This window comes from Drosophila willistoni (genome assembly GCF_018902025.1).
Source record: "Drosophila willistoni isolate 14030-0811.24 chromosome 2L unlocalized genomic scaffold, UCI_dwil_1.1 Seg168, whole genome shotgun sequence".
NCBI lineage: Eukaryota > Metazoa > Arthropoda > Insecta > Diptera > Drosophilidae > Drosophila > Drosophila willistoni.
Genome location: NW_025814047.1, coordinates 14,637,319 through 14,655,512, shown reverse-complemented (window position 1 = coordinate 14,655,512; position 18,194 = coordinate 14,637,319). Strand labels below are relative to the sequence as shown.

The following is an 18,194-nucleotide window of genomic DNA, read 5'->3' as shown; positions in this document are numbered from 1 at the left end:
TTATACCGATAGTGAGTTTATAAATTATAAAAATGTTTTTAGTCGCAAAAAAAAAAATTTTGAAGATAAAAAAAAACACGCCCATCCTCTGAAACGAGTGAACGTTTTTTGGCGGCTGTTAAACTGTTATAGCTGCTACATTAAAGATGGCGGCTAAAAGACTCAGAATAGCGAGTATAATACTCAAATTGGCGGCTGTAGAATGTTTCTAGCAGCTCGTTTGGCTTGTATATTAAGGATGGCGGCTTCAATACTCAAAATAGCGGGTAGAAGCCTCAAAATGGAGGCTGTAGAATGTTTCTAGCAGCTCGTATGGCTTCTATATTAAAGATGGCGGCTAAAAGAACCAAAACGGCGCGTGAAAGACCCAAAATGGCGGCTGTAGAATGTTTCTAGCAGCTCGTATGGCATCTATATTAAAGATGGCGGCTTCAAGACTCAAAATAGCGGGTAGAAGACTCAAAATGGCGGCAGTAGAATGTTTCTAGCACCTTGTATGGCTTCTATATTAAAGATGGCGGCTTCAAGGCTCAAAATAGCGGGTAGAAGCCTCAAAATGGCGGCTGTAGAACTGTTATAGCTGCTACATTAAAGATGGCGGCTAAAAGACTCAGAATAGCGGGTATAAGACTCAAATTGGCGGCTGTAGAATGGTTCCAACAGCTCGAATGGCTTTTATATTAAAGATGGCGGCTAAAAGACTCAGAATAGCGGGTATAAGTCTCAAAATGGCGGCTGTAGAATGTTTCTAGCAGCTCGTATGGCTTCTATATAAAAGATGGCGGCTTCAAGACTCAAAATAGCGGGTAGAAGACTCAAAATGGCAGCTGTAGAATGTTTCTAGCAGCTCGTATGGCTTCTATATTAAGGATGGCGGCTTCAAGACTCAAAATAGCGGGTAGAAGCCTCAAAATGGCGGCTGTAGAATGTTTCTAGCAGCTTGTATGGCTTTTATATTAAAGATGGCGGCTAAAAGAACCAAAATGGCGTGTGGAAGACCCAAAATGGCGGCTGTAGAATGTTTCTAGCAGCTCGTATGGCTTCTATATAAAAGATGGCGGCTTCAAGACTCAAAATAGCGGGTAGAAGACTCAAATGGCGGCTGTAGAATGTTTCCAGCAGCTCGTATGGCTTCTATATTAAAGATGGCGGCTAAAAGAACCAAAATGGCGTGTGGAAGACCCAAAATGGCGGCTGTAGAATGTTTCTAGCAGCTCGTATGGCTTCTATATAAAAGATGGCGGCTTCAAGACTCAAAATAGCGGGTAGAAGACTCAAAATGGCGGCTGTAGAATATTTCCAGCAGCTCGTATGGCTTCTATATTAAAGATGGCGGCTAAAAGAACCAAAATGGCGTGTGGAAGACCCAAAATGGCGGCTTTAGAATGGTTTCAGCAGCTCAAATGGCTTCTATATTAAAGATGGCGGATAAAGGACTCAAAATGGCGGGAAGCATCTAGCATCTCTTATGGCTTCTTTATGAAAGATGGCGGCTAAAAGACTCGAAACAGCGGGTAGAAGACTCAAAATGGCGGCTGTAGAATGTTTCTAGCAGCTTGTATGGCTTCTATATTAAAGATGGCCGCTTCAGAACTCAAAATAGCGGGTAGAAGACTCAAAATAGCGGCTGTAGAATGTTTCTAGCATCTCTTATGGCTTCTTTATGAAAGATGGCGGATAAAAGACTCAAAATAGCGGGTAGAAGACTCAAAATGGCGGCTGTAGAATGTTTCTAGCAGCTTGTATGCCTTCTATATTAAAGATGGCGGCTAAAAGAACCAAAATGGCGTGTGGAAGACCAAAATGGCGGCTGTAGAATGTTTCTAGCAGCTCGTGTGGCTTCTATATAAAAGATGGCGGCTTCAAGACTCAAAATAGCGGGTAGAAGACTCAAAATGGCGGCTGTAGCATCTCTAGCATCTCTTATGGCTTCTTTATTAAAGATGGCGGCTAAAAGACTTAAAATAGCGGGTAGAAGATTCAAAATGGCGGCTTCCTTAAAAAACGTGAGTTTTCCAATTTTAGTCTCAGTCGCAATCATAGTCGCCATGGATTCAGATCAAGAATTTTTTGCGTCTGCACGAAAAAAAACCAACTGGACCCATCCTTTAAGTCATGGGAATGGAGAATTTTACAGCTTATATTCAAATTTAAGACTGTATCCAGACAAATTTTTAAATTATACTCGAATGACCGTCAATACATTAACATCATCATCAATACGCATTATTTTCTTATATTCCAGAAGGCTCTCAACAAATTTTATGTTATCGTCTGCATTTGGTGCATTGACTTTTTTCTAATAATTTTAATTTTTCCTTTTCAATGGACAGCAGTTGACAAGGCATACTCAATTAAATTTTTTTCTTTTACTAAAAGCTTTTTCCTCATAGGAGTTAAGCAAGTCAGCCAAGTTGTCAGACAATACTGTGTCTAGCCAATCTTCAAACTCCGGGATACACAAACTTTTATTGGAGCAGCTGGCCTCCAAATTACCAAACGGTTGCATGGGCTTAATTTGGTGTTTTAAAAACAAAAGTGAGTCAAAATAAAGCCAAAAGGTAATTAAATCGGCATCAAGTGTACAATCTCTCGACTTTTCTGTCGGCCTCTTTAATTCGTTGCGGAACTGGTCCTGAAGATTTTTCCATTTTTTTTTTTTAAAGTCTCCTAAAGGTAAAAAAAAAAAATTTAAATACTGAAATACAAATTAACCAATTGCCGATATTTAGCAACAGATGCTTTCTTTACATTTTTGTCATATGCATTTAGAATTGGAAAGACTACAGTCTTCGTTATTGTAAAGGAAACGGTCAAAGCACTCAATATTTAGCAACGGATGCTTCCTTTACATCTTTCTCATATGCATTTAGAATTGGAAAGACTACAGTCTTCGTTATTTTAAAGGAAACGGTAAAAGCACTTTGGAAGGAGTTCCAGCCAAATCCTTCAAAAGAAACGATTATTTAGATAGCTGACAAGCTTTGGAAATTGGGGAACTTTCCAAATTGTGTTGGGGTTATTGATGGAAAACACATTCGTATTCAGTGTCCACCTCATTCTGGATCTATGATCGGTGTGACAATTATTGTCTGGACGTTGACGCGTACAATGCGAAGTACGTTCAAGTGGCCCATACGACACCAGGACATAGCCTGTTTTGCGCGAGCCCAAGCAGAGCGCTGTCCACCTCCCGCCCGACCGACCGTGGGGCGCAGCCGCATATCGGACGGCACGATCGCGTGGACAAATACAAATAAAACGGACAAACAATTAAAAATATGATTAACTACAGTTAATTACGAGCTAAATGTGCTAAAATAGAAGTTTTCACAAGGGAAAGAGAGGCTTCTGATCTGATTACGGGATACAGAAGATTGTAATCAGAACATAGGACTCGAAAAGGTTCATGCAAAGAATAGTTAGAACTACAGTGTTTTAAGGATAGAGGAATAAAATTTCTAGTAGGTCTACGGGGTACAAATAGGTTTAACTAGTTCAATAGCTCAGGAGAGTCTATTTCACCTATTAAAAGTTTATGAACAAAGATAGCACCAAGCATTACTCTACGATTAAGTAAAGAAGGAAGATTGATTAAAAGAAGCCTACTGGAGTATGATGGCAAATTGACATTGCGATCCCAATTTAAAAAGCAGAAATTACTTTTGAACAGATTCAATTTTACTTTGGTGCGTCTCATATTGAGGTGACCATATGCAAGATCCGTACTCTAAGATAGGACGGATTAAAGAAGTATACAGAATTTTGGTTGTGTACGGATCGTCAAACTCTTTTGACCATCGTTTCACAAACCCAAGAACATTCATAGCTTTACTTAATGTAGCAGAAATATGAGGATTAAAAGTTAATTTATGGTCCATAAGAACACCTAAATCATTAAGGGGTTACGCCACCCCTGAAAAAAAAAAACATTTTTTTTTTGCTCTAAAAATCCTCTATAGTTTTAAGAATCTTTTACACTTTACATCATATCGGTATTCGAATTAGTTCCGAAGTTACAGCGTTTAGAAGTGAGCGCGGCCGAGTCGGCCCCGACGCGGTACATTTTTTTCTTTTGCGTTTTTCTCGAAACTACTTTTTTTGAACCGGGGTGTCAAATATCTCCGAATCTACTAGACCGATTTGGCTTAAATTTTTACCACATATTCTTAACAGTGTTGGGTAAAGAACGCCCACGAAGTTTTTTTTTGATTTAAGGTCCTGTTTGAAAGTTATGAATTTTTTTAGCCAAAAATGTTCTCCGAAAAAGAGCGTTTTTTTTCAAACAGCCGCCATTTTGCCAAAAAAAATTTGAAAAAAAAATCCTACGTGGGCGGATAGCCATAGCCTTCCTGAATAACAAGATTTTTTTTTTGGATTTTTCGGGTGATGTTTAGCCGAGAAATTTGACACCCCACCTGCAAGGATTTAGAAATCATGGTGGCACTTGCCGGCCCATATCTCCGCCATTTTGTTTTAAAAAAATTTTTTTTTTTCAAAAAATATTCTTTAAAGTACCCTCAATCTGTGTATAAAAAAAGTTTTTTCCTAAATTGTATACTGGACGCACAGCAAAAATTCATTTTTTCACCTGTTTTTTGGACCTCAGGGGTGGCGTAACCCCTTAATAATATCTAACCGCTCTAAGGCAGTGTCGTTAAGATAATAAGTTGCTAAGTATGGAGTGCATCTATAAAAAGACATAACTTTACATTTAGAGCCGTTAAGGTTTAATAGGTTTGTTTCACACCAACTCTGAAGATCATTAAGATCCGATTGAAGTAGGCAAGAAGACGATATGTCTTTAAAACTGAGGTAAAGCTTGACATCATCCGCGTACATAAGCACCCGAGAATGTGACACTAACAATGGAAGATCATTTATAAAAAGAGTGAATAGCAATGGACCCAAATGACTACCCTGAGGTACTCCAGAGGTCACTTGGATGGTCTTAGAAAATGAAGACTTATAGAGGACCTTTTGTGTACGCTTAGAAAGATATTGAAGAATCCAATCTAGCAAAAGGCTGGGGATGCCAAGTGCGTTTAATTTATATAAAAGCAGAGTATGATTAACAGAGTCAAAGGCCTTGCTGAAGTCAGTATAAATGACGTCAGTTTACACGGTAGTCTTGAACCCTTTGATTGAGTGAGATGTAAATTCTAATAGGTTAGTAGTTGTCGATCTACGTTTTTTAAACTCATGTTGGGATGACGAAATGATTGAGCTACAAAAATACTGCAATTGAGATGTTATTATTTTCTCAAATGCTTTGGGTATGGCAGACAATTTAGAAATACCCCTATAATTGGAGGCTTCGGACTTCTTCCCCTTTTTATGAAGAGGAATAATATATGATTCCTTCCAGATAGGCGGGAAGGCGGAAGATGTGACGGACAGTGTAAACAACTTAAGTATTGGCTTACATAGGGCCTCCGCGCAAAACTTTAATACGCAGCCTGGTATTCCATCAGGGCCAGGTGCATATATTGGTTTGACGGAACTGAGCACGCTAAGAACCGAACTTTCATCAAACACAGGGTCTAAAATGCAATTATACGATTGCAAGTGATGAGGATAAGGAGGATTTGCTTGATAAATCGAAGAGGAATAAGTTGTTTTGAAAAAATCAGCAAACATGTCGGCAATTGCCTGATCAATGTCAGCTTTATTGTTTTCGAAAGACAAGTAAGACGGGTGCACTGATGTCTTACGTTTAACATTTACAAATTTATAAAATTGCTTAGGATCGCGAGAAAACCTGAGTTTACATCGCTGAAGATAATCCTTATAGCAATGTGAATTCAGCACCATAAAATTTGATCGAGCAACTACACATAGGGAAAAATCCGATGCTTTACCGGATTTTTTAAATCTTTTATAACATCTCGATTTTACGTTCTTCAAGTTACATAACTCACGTGAGAACCAAGGAGGTCTATCAGACCATCCTAGAGTCACACGCGGGACACAAACATCAAAGAACGACTCAAGAGTTTTATAGAAGACAGAAATTGCAGAGTCCATATCCGTGCAAGTATACAGATATGTCCAATCATTAGTTATCAAGAGTTTTTTAAGTTTAGTAAAGTTTGTCTTGCGAAAACATCGGGTTGGAGGCATCGAGTTATTATGTCGAGACATAACACCAAAAGAAAGGTCAATGGTGACATTCAGAGTTGGATGAAAGTTGTCTTCGGGGATAACTAAGGGATCAGTCCTGGAAACATCGCAGTTGGAAGAATCCAACACAAATACCAGATCTAGTGATCTGTTACGGCTATTCCGGACAGGATTTATTTGAGTTAGGGACAACTCAAGCAGACCATCTATGAAACAAGTCAAATGAAAGGGTCCAGGCAATCTCAGGTAAATTAAAATCTCCCAGAACAACGAGCAAGTCTTTGTCAGAGAGATATGAGGAAATAAGTTGAATAGCTTCGAAATGGTGAGTGTATACTGCCAAGTCAGACTGTGGTGGAATATACGAACAAGTGATATAGGCAGAAAAAGAATTAAACGAAATTTTAACACAAACAAATTCAATCTCCTGATTGGAGGACTGGACAATTTCAGAAGAGAACGCCGAGTCAACAGCGATCAAAACGCCATCACCATTACGGATAGTCCGATCATGTCTATAAATTAAATATTTTGAGTGGAAAATTGAAGCATCGGCAATATCAGGCTTCAGTCATGTCTCAGTAAAGGCAAGAATACGAAAGTCAAAAGCTAGACTATCTACATAGAGTTTAGACAGTTTAGTCTTTAGTCCCCGTACGTTCTGATAGGCCAGAGTTAGGGACGAAATTAGTTTTTTGACTCGCCAACAGGTGCAGACGAGCCGGAAGGAACGTTATTCACAGAGGCAGGTAGCAAGCTAATCGGAGGCCGATTCTTCTTTTTTATTGTATACTCTTTTACAACAAGGTGTTCCGGCCAAAAATCTTTATGACATATTTGGCCAAAAAGATCTGGGGAGACACCTATTTTAAAGGACGAAATGTCCCGAGTATATGAAAAACGGAACTTTTCCACAGCAATGTTTGGCGCTTGAACTTTGCCCTGGATGTAAGCTATGACTTCTTCAGAAGTAGTATTGGGATCAAGCCTCGAAATAAAAGTTTGCTTTTTGGGTGGAACTACAACAAGGGATGTAGGAATACTAGGTACAGCAGTAGCGGCTACAGACGCAGCAGCAGCTGAAGCAGCCAGCACTTTACTAGCTCCTCTTGTACCTACTTTATTGGCAATATTCCTGGAAACGGATGTTTGCCCGGACGGTTCGGAAACTACAACCGATATCGTGTTAGTAGGTGGGATACTGTCTCCAGGGGAAATGGGAAGAGACTCCACACCTGCCAAAGCCGGACTCCTAAAAACGATATCAGATGCTGTGCATTTGGTGACATAGGGTCAATGTCTGAAACCTGGCCCTCTTTCGCGTCGGAGATTCAATCAAAAGTTTAGAACTTCTGAATTGAACCTCCATCGCCAAAAGCTCCTCTTGGATCTTATGAACGCCAGCTGACAGGGTTTTAAATGCATCCCCAGTCCGTTTCATAAAACTTCGCATCTCGAGCATCTCCAAGCCACGGCACGAATCACAGCCCCATTTAAGGACGCCACCCTGTGCAATACTATCCCGCACCTTGACTGTGTAACCAGCACATTTAAAGTGCATTACATTGTCACACAGCCAACAGTAAAGAAAGTCTTCACTGATCTTGCTGGGATTATAGCAATTATATTTGCAACAGACAGACATTATTAAATAATTGATTTATACAAAAACAAATTATAAATCAATATGTAAATAAAATGGGAAAAATGTATATATATGTTAAGAGAGACGTATACAAAGCAAGGCGAAAGCTAACTGCAATATGCAAATTAGAAAGAGAAAACAAAAAGAGAATATTTGTACTTATCTGTAATAAAACACACAACAACAAAAACTTGTCACCAGCGCGAAGTTAACGGCCGCGAGCGCGATCAAAAGAGAAAACAAAAGAATAGAGAGCACCAACACCACACAAACAAAAACAAACTATGAACTGTAAATTGAGAGCGCGGGTGGGAGCAAAAAATAAAACGAAAGCAAAAACTAAGCAGCGCAACAACAAAATTATATTTGCGTTTGTTAAAGTTTTGATAATAAATTTATATAAATGTTTGTAAATTTAACGCAAACTTCGCGATCAGTATAGCGATTTAGTAAGAATTAGTAAGGCAATGAATTTAAATTGAATATTATAAATTAGCTTCACGAAAGAATGAAAGACAAAAAATTAAGCGAGAGCGCAAAAAAAACACGACCGACTTCGATGAGTGACAATATGATTATGATTCATGAATTCAAGTAAAAATGAGAGCAAATACATAAAAAGATGAATCGTGCAAAACGTTCAAGATTAAACTGAAATGGCTTAACCAAATGAGATGCAACAAAGAAATATACAAAACGAAACAAAAACATGAAACAAAAATAAGCCATAAAGAGTCATATGTCAAGTATTGCTTAAAACCAAACAAAACATGCATCCACACACCATGGAAAACACTTAAGATTAACACAAATGCGCGATATCAAGTAGCCAACGCTGAGCATAAAATATAAATCATTTTTAATCCCCGAAAAACGTGGGTTATTGCAATAAGTATTTTTAACAACAATTGTCGCTTCCTAGAAAGCATCTCCCACCAGTACACGTTATATACATTTTTCATCAGAACGACGAGACGAGTTCATATAGCCATGTCCAGTTCATACAGCCATGTCCTCCTAGACCGTAAATGCTAAAGAGTTGAAATTTTGCATGTAGGCTTGTATATATTGCATGGGCTGTATTTATCGGATTCAGCGGAATTGAATCACTATATCATATAGCTCATATAGCTTTAGACTTTTAACAACAATTTTATTTCTTTTGATGCAATTGCAAAAAATGTATATTTTTTTGGTTAAAAATATTTGGCTACGATCATTACAAAGCTCACGGAGGGGGAGCTAATCACCATTGTGACGGCTCTATTCTGGTTAGATCAGACATGCGACAGACACCCTTGCCACCATCTTCTTATCGTGAAGTGCAGCTCGCAAGCATTGCTGTAAACTCCAACATGGGCTCAATTCATCTATCTTCCCCCAAACACAAACGTTTCCCAACAGGATCTTAAGGACATACTTAATGACAGATCACCTGAAACCTTAATTGGAGGTGATGGGAATGCGAGATACTCTTTTTAAGGGGAACCACAAGATGCCACAGAAGCACTTCAAACATATCTACACGACTGAATCCGAAACCCTTAGCCAACGATTTGGCCGTCAACAACTCTACGCGTAGGCTAAAGCGTCTGCATCCTTTGTACAGACGACCAACACCGATTGCTCGTTAACATCCAGGATTATACCCTTGCAAAACAGGTATATTAATTTTCCGACCATATTAAGTATATATATTCTTGATCAGCATGACGAGACGAGCTCATATAGCCATGTCCGTCCGTCCATCCGTCCGTCAGTCCGTCTGCCCGTCTGTTCACTATATCATATAGCTCCCGTACAAACGGCAAAGTCACGAACAGTGATTTTTCTCAATAACTTCGTTATTTTCGGAGCTATTGTCGTTAAAATGGTAACTTTATTACACCTATAAACGACTATGCCAAATTTGCTTAAGATCGGGTGACTATATCATATAGCTCCCATAGGAACGATCTTTCGAAATCAGTGAGTTTTGTCAATAACTTCGTTACTTTTGACGCGATTGCTTTCAAATTACACATTTGTTAGTTTAATATATCTGGGAATGACTATGCCGAATTTGATAAAGATCGGGTAACTATATCACATAGATCCCATAGGAACGATCGGTGGAAAACAGTGACTTTGATCAATATCTTATTTATTTTCTCTGCTAAGATTGTAGGCCATTCTTTTGAAAACTTTTTTCCACTTTGATGGCTATAGGTAAGGAAAGAGTTACCAAAAAAGTTGCAAGGGTATACAAACTTTGACGCGGTCGAAGTTAGTCCCGGCCCTCTGGCTTATAATTTATATTAAATATTATAAACACAAAATACATATAAAACTAATGTGCAAATTCGTTGTAAAAGCTGTCTAAAGCTGAGACAACACAAATAAAAATAATAATAGGCAAATTTCTCGGTTTAACATATGTAGCAATTAATGACTGTGCTAAATTAAGATCGGGTGACTATATCATATAGCTCCTATAGAAACGACAGGTCAAAACATTAACTTGTATCATTAACTTCTTTTTATATCATTATTAATTTCTTATCGATAATTATCTTTGTGCTGTGTATTTAAATTTTTCTATTTATTCTTATATATATAAATTTTTTTTTTTTTTTTTTTGCCTTGTGTTTCTTTTGGCCTTATAATGGCTTGGTCTACCTACTTGCAAGCATTCTGATCGTTTTGATGATCAGTATAGAGCAATATCTTGTTGGCCTTGCGATAATCTTATTCACTTAAAATGTGCTGGCCTCAATGGCCGCAACTACACAAATTTTCTGGTTTGTCTGTGTCTAAGCCTGAGCTTGGCTTAAGCAGCTTGATTTTAACCGTATGTATAGGGATCTTCGTTTAAAGTTTCTTTCTTTAAACAAACTGGCCAAACAGCTGTCTAACGAGTGTGACTCTAGCGTACTTTTATTGTCGCAATTCAAGTTTGTTCCACCTTCTGAGAAGTCGCCCAAGAAATGTACCCTTAAATTGCCTCGCAAGCAGTCGCCAACACTCTCTATTACATCGTCTCCCATTTTACTTTCGCCTACACCATCTTCTTGTCCCTCTTTATGCTCTTCTTTTCAGATTGAAGTACCCATTACAAGCCCTGGTGTACCTCATTCTATCCCTTACGCTTGCTCCTGATACTTCTGAGTCGTCTGTGGCAGCTTACATTAGTAATATATGCCCTGCTAAAGTTTTAATTCAAAAGTTAAGGTTTTCTAGGCCTCGCGAAATCTCTTTTAAAATTACAGTACCCAATGAGTATTTCTCAGCTATGGTTGACACTAATTTCTGGCCAGAGGGCCTAGTTGTACACGAGTTTGCGCCCAATAAGCGCTCCCGTCCGTTGCCTGTCCACCTTCCTAATTTATCTTCTGCTTCAAAAAACTAATAACGTCTAGTCTTTGCATTCATTATCAAAATGTAAGAGGACTTCTTACCAAGCTCTCGAACCTGTTCTGTGATAGCCAAACCTTTTCGGCTGACATATTAGCTTTCTCTGAAACTTGGCTTAACTCCTCTGTTTTGGATAATGAAATTCTTTCTAATAACTTTATTTCTTATAGGTTTGATCGTGTTGGTCGTCGTGGCGGTGGAGTACTCGTTGCTGTTAACTCGAATCTGTGCTAACGACCTATATGCACATGCTGATGCTTTGCAAACTATTTTTAATCGTCTTAAAGATCGTGATTCCCTCATAGTTTTAGGTGATTTCAACTTGCCTAATATTTCTTGGCTTGTTGATGATAATCTATCTTTCTTAATTCCTTCATCTTAACATGTTTTTCTTAATAGCCTACTTGAATGTCCGCTATATCAGTTGAGTTCTTTCCTTAACTTCTTCTTAAAGAATCCTTGATCTTGTTTTTGTCTCTTATCCCACTGTTAGTGCTGTATCCCGAACACAGCCCCTAGTGAAACCTGAACATCCTTATCACCCTACCATTGAAGTTACTATTTCTGACAATTCCGTTACTAATTCATTTAATAACATCGCCAATTCTCGTCGTAGATGTTTTCGTAAAACAAATTTCAATCTTCTTAATAGCCTTATTTTCTCTTTTGATTGGTCATTTCTATTTGAGTGCTGCGATATAGATCGTGCAGTGATGTTTTTCTACTCTGCTCTTAATTCTCTAATTGATAAATGCGTTCCTTATGTGAATGTCTCTACCGTCTCCAGCGCGCCAGTCTGGTTCACACGTAGGCTCTCTAATCTCCGTAACATTAAATTGAGATATTTTAAAAGATTTAAAAAAACTGGTTCGCGTCTTGACTATGCAAATTACTGTATAGCCAAATCTCAATTTTGTCTTTTAAACACTCAATGCTACAATAATTATATCGTTCGCTGTAAGGTTGAATTTTATAAGAACCCCAAAAGATTTTATAACTTTGTTAATTCCAAAAGACGCCCTAATGTATTACCCTCCACCTTCAGACTTAATGACCAGACTGCTAATAATGATTCAGATATTGCAGATCTGTTTGATAAATTCTTTCAGTCGACTTATTCTACTACTGTTTCGGAACCCACACCCTATCCCTTTTCAATCCCACATTTAAATTGTATGTTTTTTCCTAGTATTACTGAAGACTGTATTATCTATGACGTCTTCCTTCGTTCCAGGTCCTGATAATATACCTAGTTGCATCCTTAAAATGTGTAAGCCTTTATCTCGGTTATTCTTTATATCGAGTGAGACTTGTACTTTTCCCGATATTTGGAAGGAGTCTTTTATTATTCCGCTTTTTAAAAAGGGTAGCAAATCGGATGTTTCTAACTACCGTGGCATTGCCAAACTTTCGGCAATACCAAAGCTGTTTGAGAAAATTATTAAGTCTTCCCTTCAACACCTATCCAGATCCACTATTTCTCCTTGTCAGCATGGCTTCATGAAAGGTCGTCGTCGCTTACCAACCTTTTAGTATTGACTATCCTTATACACCATGGCTTCCGTAAAAAGTGTCAAACTGATGTTATTTATACTGACTTTAGTAAGGCTTTCGATACGGTTGATCATTCTATGCTTCTCGCGAAACTTAACATCGTGAGTTTTTCCCCGAAACTATTGGCTTAGTTAAAGTCGTATCTTATTGGCAGAACCCAAAAGGTGTCTTTTCGTTCCTCGATATCTAAAACTGTTCGAGTTACGTCAGGTGTACCCCAAGGCAGTCATCTGGGCCCACTGTTATTTACACTGTTTATAAATGATTTGCCTTTGGCCTTGGCTCATTCACGTGTGCTCATGTTTGCGGATGACGTCAAGATTTGTTATTCCTATAATGATCCTTCTTTCCAACAGTACTTGCAATCAGATCTCGATGCGTTCGGTGATTGGTGCCACGTTAATAAATTACACCTTAATGCCAGTCGTTTGTCTCCGTTCCAAAGAATTTGATGATCCCTATGTAACAAAGGTTTTATACACTTCGTTAGTTCGCCCTACTCTAGAATATTGCTCGCCAGTGTGGAACCCGCAATATGATGTTCACCAGCGTAGTATTGAATCGGTACAGAAGCAATTCCTTAAGTTTGCGCTACGCGGTCTAAATTGGGACCCGGGTCTTCGCCTACCTTCTTATTCTGACAGACTTCTTCTTATTAATCTTCCTTCACTTTACAACCGTAGGCTCGTTTTTGGCATTCTCTTTCTCCATAAACTAGTCAACGGCGAAGTCATTTCTACTAATTTACTAGATACGCTATATTTTTGTGTCGTCGGACCAGAAACTTTTTTCCTGTTCACCTTAGTAGATGTCTGACTAACTACTCTCTTCACGCACCTTTTCGTGTTCTTTGCCAATTTTTTAACAACCTTTTTCACCTAATTTCTCCTCATCTTTCTGTCACTTCTCTTCGCGCTATACTTTTTAATCATCTACAGCGAAACCAATGATAATATTCTGGACTTGGATTAGCTGCAACTCATCCCTGACCACATTGGCTGTGACTTGGGGCATAGCTGGCACCTTATGCAAATAAAACACCTCCACCGGGTCGGGGATGTTTAGTTGTGTATATAGCTAAGCTATCTTTTTCAATTAATTACTATCTGTCTTTAGCTTAAGCTTTTTCGTCGACTCCTGTGTTAGTTGACGTAAATAAATAAATAAATAAATAAATAAATAAAATAAATATCCTTGCGAAAAGGCTTGTACATACTGCAGGGGTTGTATATCTCGGATTCAGCCGGATCGGATCACTATATCTTATAGCTCCCATACAAATGGCAAAGTCACGAACAGTGACTTTTCTCAATAACTTTGTTATTCTTTGAGCTAGTGTCATAAAATTGGTTCGTTTATTACACCTATAAACGACTATGCCAAATTTGATTAAAATGGGGTGACTATATCATATAGCTCCCATAGAAACGATCTTTCAAAAACATTGACTTTGGTCAATAACTGCGTTATTTTTGAAGCGAGTGCTTTCAAATTACACATTTGTTAGTTTAATATATCTTTTAATCACTATGCCGAATTTGATAAAGATCGGGTAACTATATGATATAGATCTCATAGGAACAATCGGTGGAAAACAGTGACTTTGATCAATATCTTCGTTACTTTTGACGCGATTGCGATGGCGATCGGTGGAAAACAGTGAGTTTGATCAATATCTTCGTTGTTTGTTATGTTAAGATTGTAGGCCGTTCTTTCGCAAACTTTAGCTTTTTTAGATAAAACGTTTTTCCACTTTGATTGGCTCTATGTAAGGAAAGAGTTACCAAAAAAGTTGCAAGGGTGTACAAATTTTGACGCGGTCGAAGTTAGCGCCGGCCCTCTGGTTTTAATTCAGTGATTGAGGAAATTTCTCTTCTAAGCGAACTTAAACTAGTTTGCAAAATTTTTGCAGCTCTACAATTTCGCTATCTCAACATGGGTTTATGAAACGTAGATCTACAGCCACTAACCTTTTAGAATTTATCTCTTTGATTATCTCAAAAATGCTAAACAAACTGATGTCCTATACACTAACGGCTTCGCTGAAGCTTTGATTCTGTTAATCAAACCCTACTACTTTCTAAGCTGAACGACATTGGGTTTCCACCCCTTTTTTTTCTTGGGTTCGAGAATATTTAACAAATAGAAAACAGAAGGCACTTTTTAAGTCTTTTTTTTCCGATTTCATTCCTGTGATTTCTGGTGTACCTCAAGGTAGTCATCTTGGCCCTCTGCTTTTCACATTATTCATTAACGATCTTCCATCAGTCATTGTTCATTCGCGTGTGCTTATGTATGCTGACGATGTCAAGCTTTGTCTTACTTATAAAGATACAGATTCATTTAGTCGGCTACAAGCTGAACTTTAAAATCTGAAACATATATAGCGTTTACAACTGTGTCATTGCTCTGCTGCTAATCATTGCTACCTACTATTTATTTCAATATTGTCTGGACGTTGACGCGTACAATGCGAAGTACGTTCAAGTGGCCCATACGAATCCAGGATGTAGCCTGTTTCGCGCGAGCCCAAGCAAAGCGCTGTCCACCTCCCGCCCGACCGACCGTGGGGCGCAGGCGTACATTGAACGGCACGAGCGCGTGGATAACTACAAATAAACCGGGCAAACAATTCAAATATGATTAACTACAATTAATTACGAGCTAAGTGTGGTAAAATAGAGGTTTTCACAAGAGAAAGAGAGGCTGCTTCTGATCTGATTACGGGATACAGAAGATTGTAGTCAGAACATAGGACTCGAATAGGTTCATGCTAAGTATAGCTAGAAGTACAGTGTTTTAAGGATAGAGGAATAAAATTTCTAGTAGGTCTACGGGGTACAGATAGGTTTAGCTGGTTCAATAGCCCAGGAGAGTCGAATAGGTTCATGCTAAGTATAGCTAGAAGTACAGAGTTTTAAGGATAGAGGAATAAAATTTCTAGTAGGTCTACTAGAAAGATAGGTTTAGCTGGTTCAATAGCCCAGGAGAGTCTATTTCACCTATTAAAAGTTTGTGAATTAAGATAGCACCAAGCATTACTCTACGATTAATTAAAGAAGGAAGATTGATTAAAAGAAGCCTACTGGAGTATGATGGCAAATTGACATTGAGATCCCAATTTAGACGGCGAAGTGCAAAAAGCAGAAATTGCTTTTGAACGGATTCAATTTTACTTTGGTGCGCCTTATATTAAGGTGACCATATGCAAGATCCGTACTCTAAGATAGGACGGATTAAAGAAGTATACAGAGTTTTGGTTGTGTACGGATCGTCAAACTCTTTTGACCATCGTTTCACAAACCAAAGAACATTCATAGCTTTACTAACTGCAGCAGATATATGAGGGTTTAAAGTTAATTTATGGTTCATTAAAACACCTAAGTCATTGATAATATCTAACCGCTCTAAGGCAGTGTCGTTAGGATAATAAGTTGCTAAGTATGGAGTGCATCTATAAAAAGACATAATTTTACATTTAAAGCCGTTGAGGTTTAATAAGTTGGTTTCACACCAACTCAAAGATCATTAAGATCGGATTGAAGCAGGCAGGAAGTCATGTTGAAGCACACGAGAATATGTCACTACCAATGGAATATCATTTATAATAAAGAGTGAATTGCATTGGACCCAAATGACTACCCTGAGGTACTCCAGAGGTCACTTGGATGGTCTTAGAAAATGAAGACTCAAAGAGGACCTTTTATGTACGCTTAGAAAGATATTGAAGAATACAATCAAGCAAAGGCTGGGGATGCCAAGTGCGTTCAACTTATATAAAAGCAGAGTATGATTAACGGAGTCAAACGCCTTGCTGAAGTCAGTGTAATTAACGTCAGTTTGCACGGCAGTCTTGAATACTTTGATCGAGTGAGATGTAAATTCTAATAGGTTAATAGTTGTCGATTTACGTTTTTAAACCCATGTTGGGATGACGAAATAATTGAGCTGCAAAAATGCTGCTATTGAGATGTTATTATTTTTTCAAATGCTTTGGGTACGGCAGACAATTTAGAAATACCCCCATAATTGGAGGCTTCAGACTTTTTATGAAGAGGAATAATATATGACGGGAAGGCGGAAGATGTGACAGACAGTGTAAACAACTTAATTATTGGCTTACATTGGGCCTCCGCACAAAACCTTAATACGCAGCCTGGTACTGAACTGGAACTGAACACACTAAGAACCGTTCTTTAATCAAACACAGGGTCTGAAATGCAGTTAGACGATAAGAAGGATTTGCTTGATAAATCGAAGAGGAATAAGTTGTTTTGGAAAATCATCAAACATATCGGCAATTGCTGATCAGTGACAGCTTTATTGTTTTCGAAAGACAAGTAAGACGTGTGCACTGATGTATTACGTTTTACATTGACAAAGTAATAAAATTACTTAGGATCGCGAGAAAACCTTAGTTTACATCGCTGAAGCAACTACATAAAGGGCAAAATCCCATGCTTTATTTTTAGAGTCTATATCCGTGCAAGTATACAGATATGACCAATCATTAGTTAACATAAGTTTTTAAGCGATTAGTTCTGGAAACATCGCAATTGGAAGAATCCAACACAAATACGAGATCTAGTGATCTGTCACGACTATTCCGGACAGTATTTATTTGAGTTAGGGACAACTCAAGCAGACCATCTATGAAACAATGTGACGAGAAGGGCAACAGTAATAAAGAATCATATGTAAGGGTCCAATTACAATTACTCGTGGACAATTTCACGAGTACGCTGAATCAACAGCGATCGAAACATCACCACCATTACGGATAGTCCGATCATGTCTGTATATTAGAGTCCAGGGAGTTTAGACTTTAGTCCCCGTATGTTTTGATAGGCCAGAGTTTGGGACGAAATTCGTTATTTGACACGCGAACAAGTGCCGACGAGCCAGAAGGAACGTTATTTGCAGAGTACCAGGTAACAGGCTAATCGGAAGCCGATTCTTCTTTTCTATTGTATACTCTTACAATAGGGTGTTCCGGCCAAAAATTTTTATGACATACTTGGCCGAAAAGATCTTTAGATCACTTTACATCTCCTCTTGTAACTACTTTATTGGCAATATTCCTGGAAACAGATGTTTGCCCGGACGGTTCGAAAACTACAACCGATATCCTGTTAGTAGGTGAGATACTGTGTCCAGGGGAAATGGAAGAGACTCCACACCTGTCAAATCCGGACCCCTAAACGATATCAGCTGCTGTACATTTGGTCACATAGGGTGATTGTCGGAAGCCGGATCTGGTAGAGATTTATGTGCCGACATGAAAGAAAAAAAAAAAGTAGTTGAGAGAGAGCGCAAAATAAACACGACCGACTTCGATGAGTGCCAATATGTAATGCAACTACATACAGCGTTTGCAACTTTAGTGTATATAAGCTTCCTTGCATATTTACATATAAAGTCAAAAGCCGGGAGCTTTATGGTTAGCTGATGGTCAGGCTTATCATTGATTCTTTATTAT

General features: G+C 38.4%; 1 protein-coding gene across 4 annotated transcripts in view; it reads right to left on the bottom strand.

The window, feature by feature from the left end:
- LOC6653161 (membralin) overlaps positions 1 to 18,194 on the bottom strand; it is a 128,641-nt gene that overhangs the window by 29,337 nt on the left and 81,110 nt on the right. The window contains exon 11 of one of the 4 annotated variants that reach the window (XM_047009927.1): positions 17,898 to 17,970. The exons of the other annotated variants lie outside the window; for them this stretch is intronic. Within the exon in view, the coding sequence (XP_046865883.1) occupies positions 17,913 to 17,970 (58 nt within the window). The 3' untranslated portion in view covers positions 17,898 to 17,912. Of the gene's footprint in view, positions 1 to 17,897; positions 17,971 to 18,194 lie in introns of those variants that run through there. 4 annotated transcript variants of the gene reach the window in all.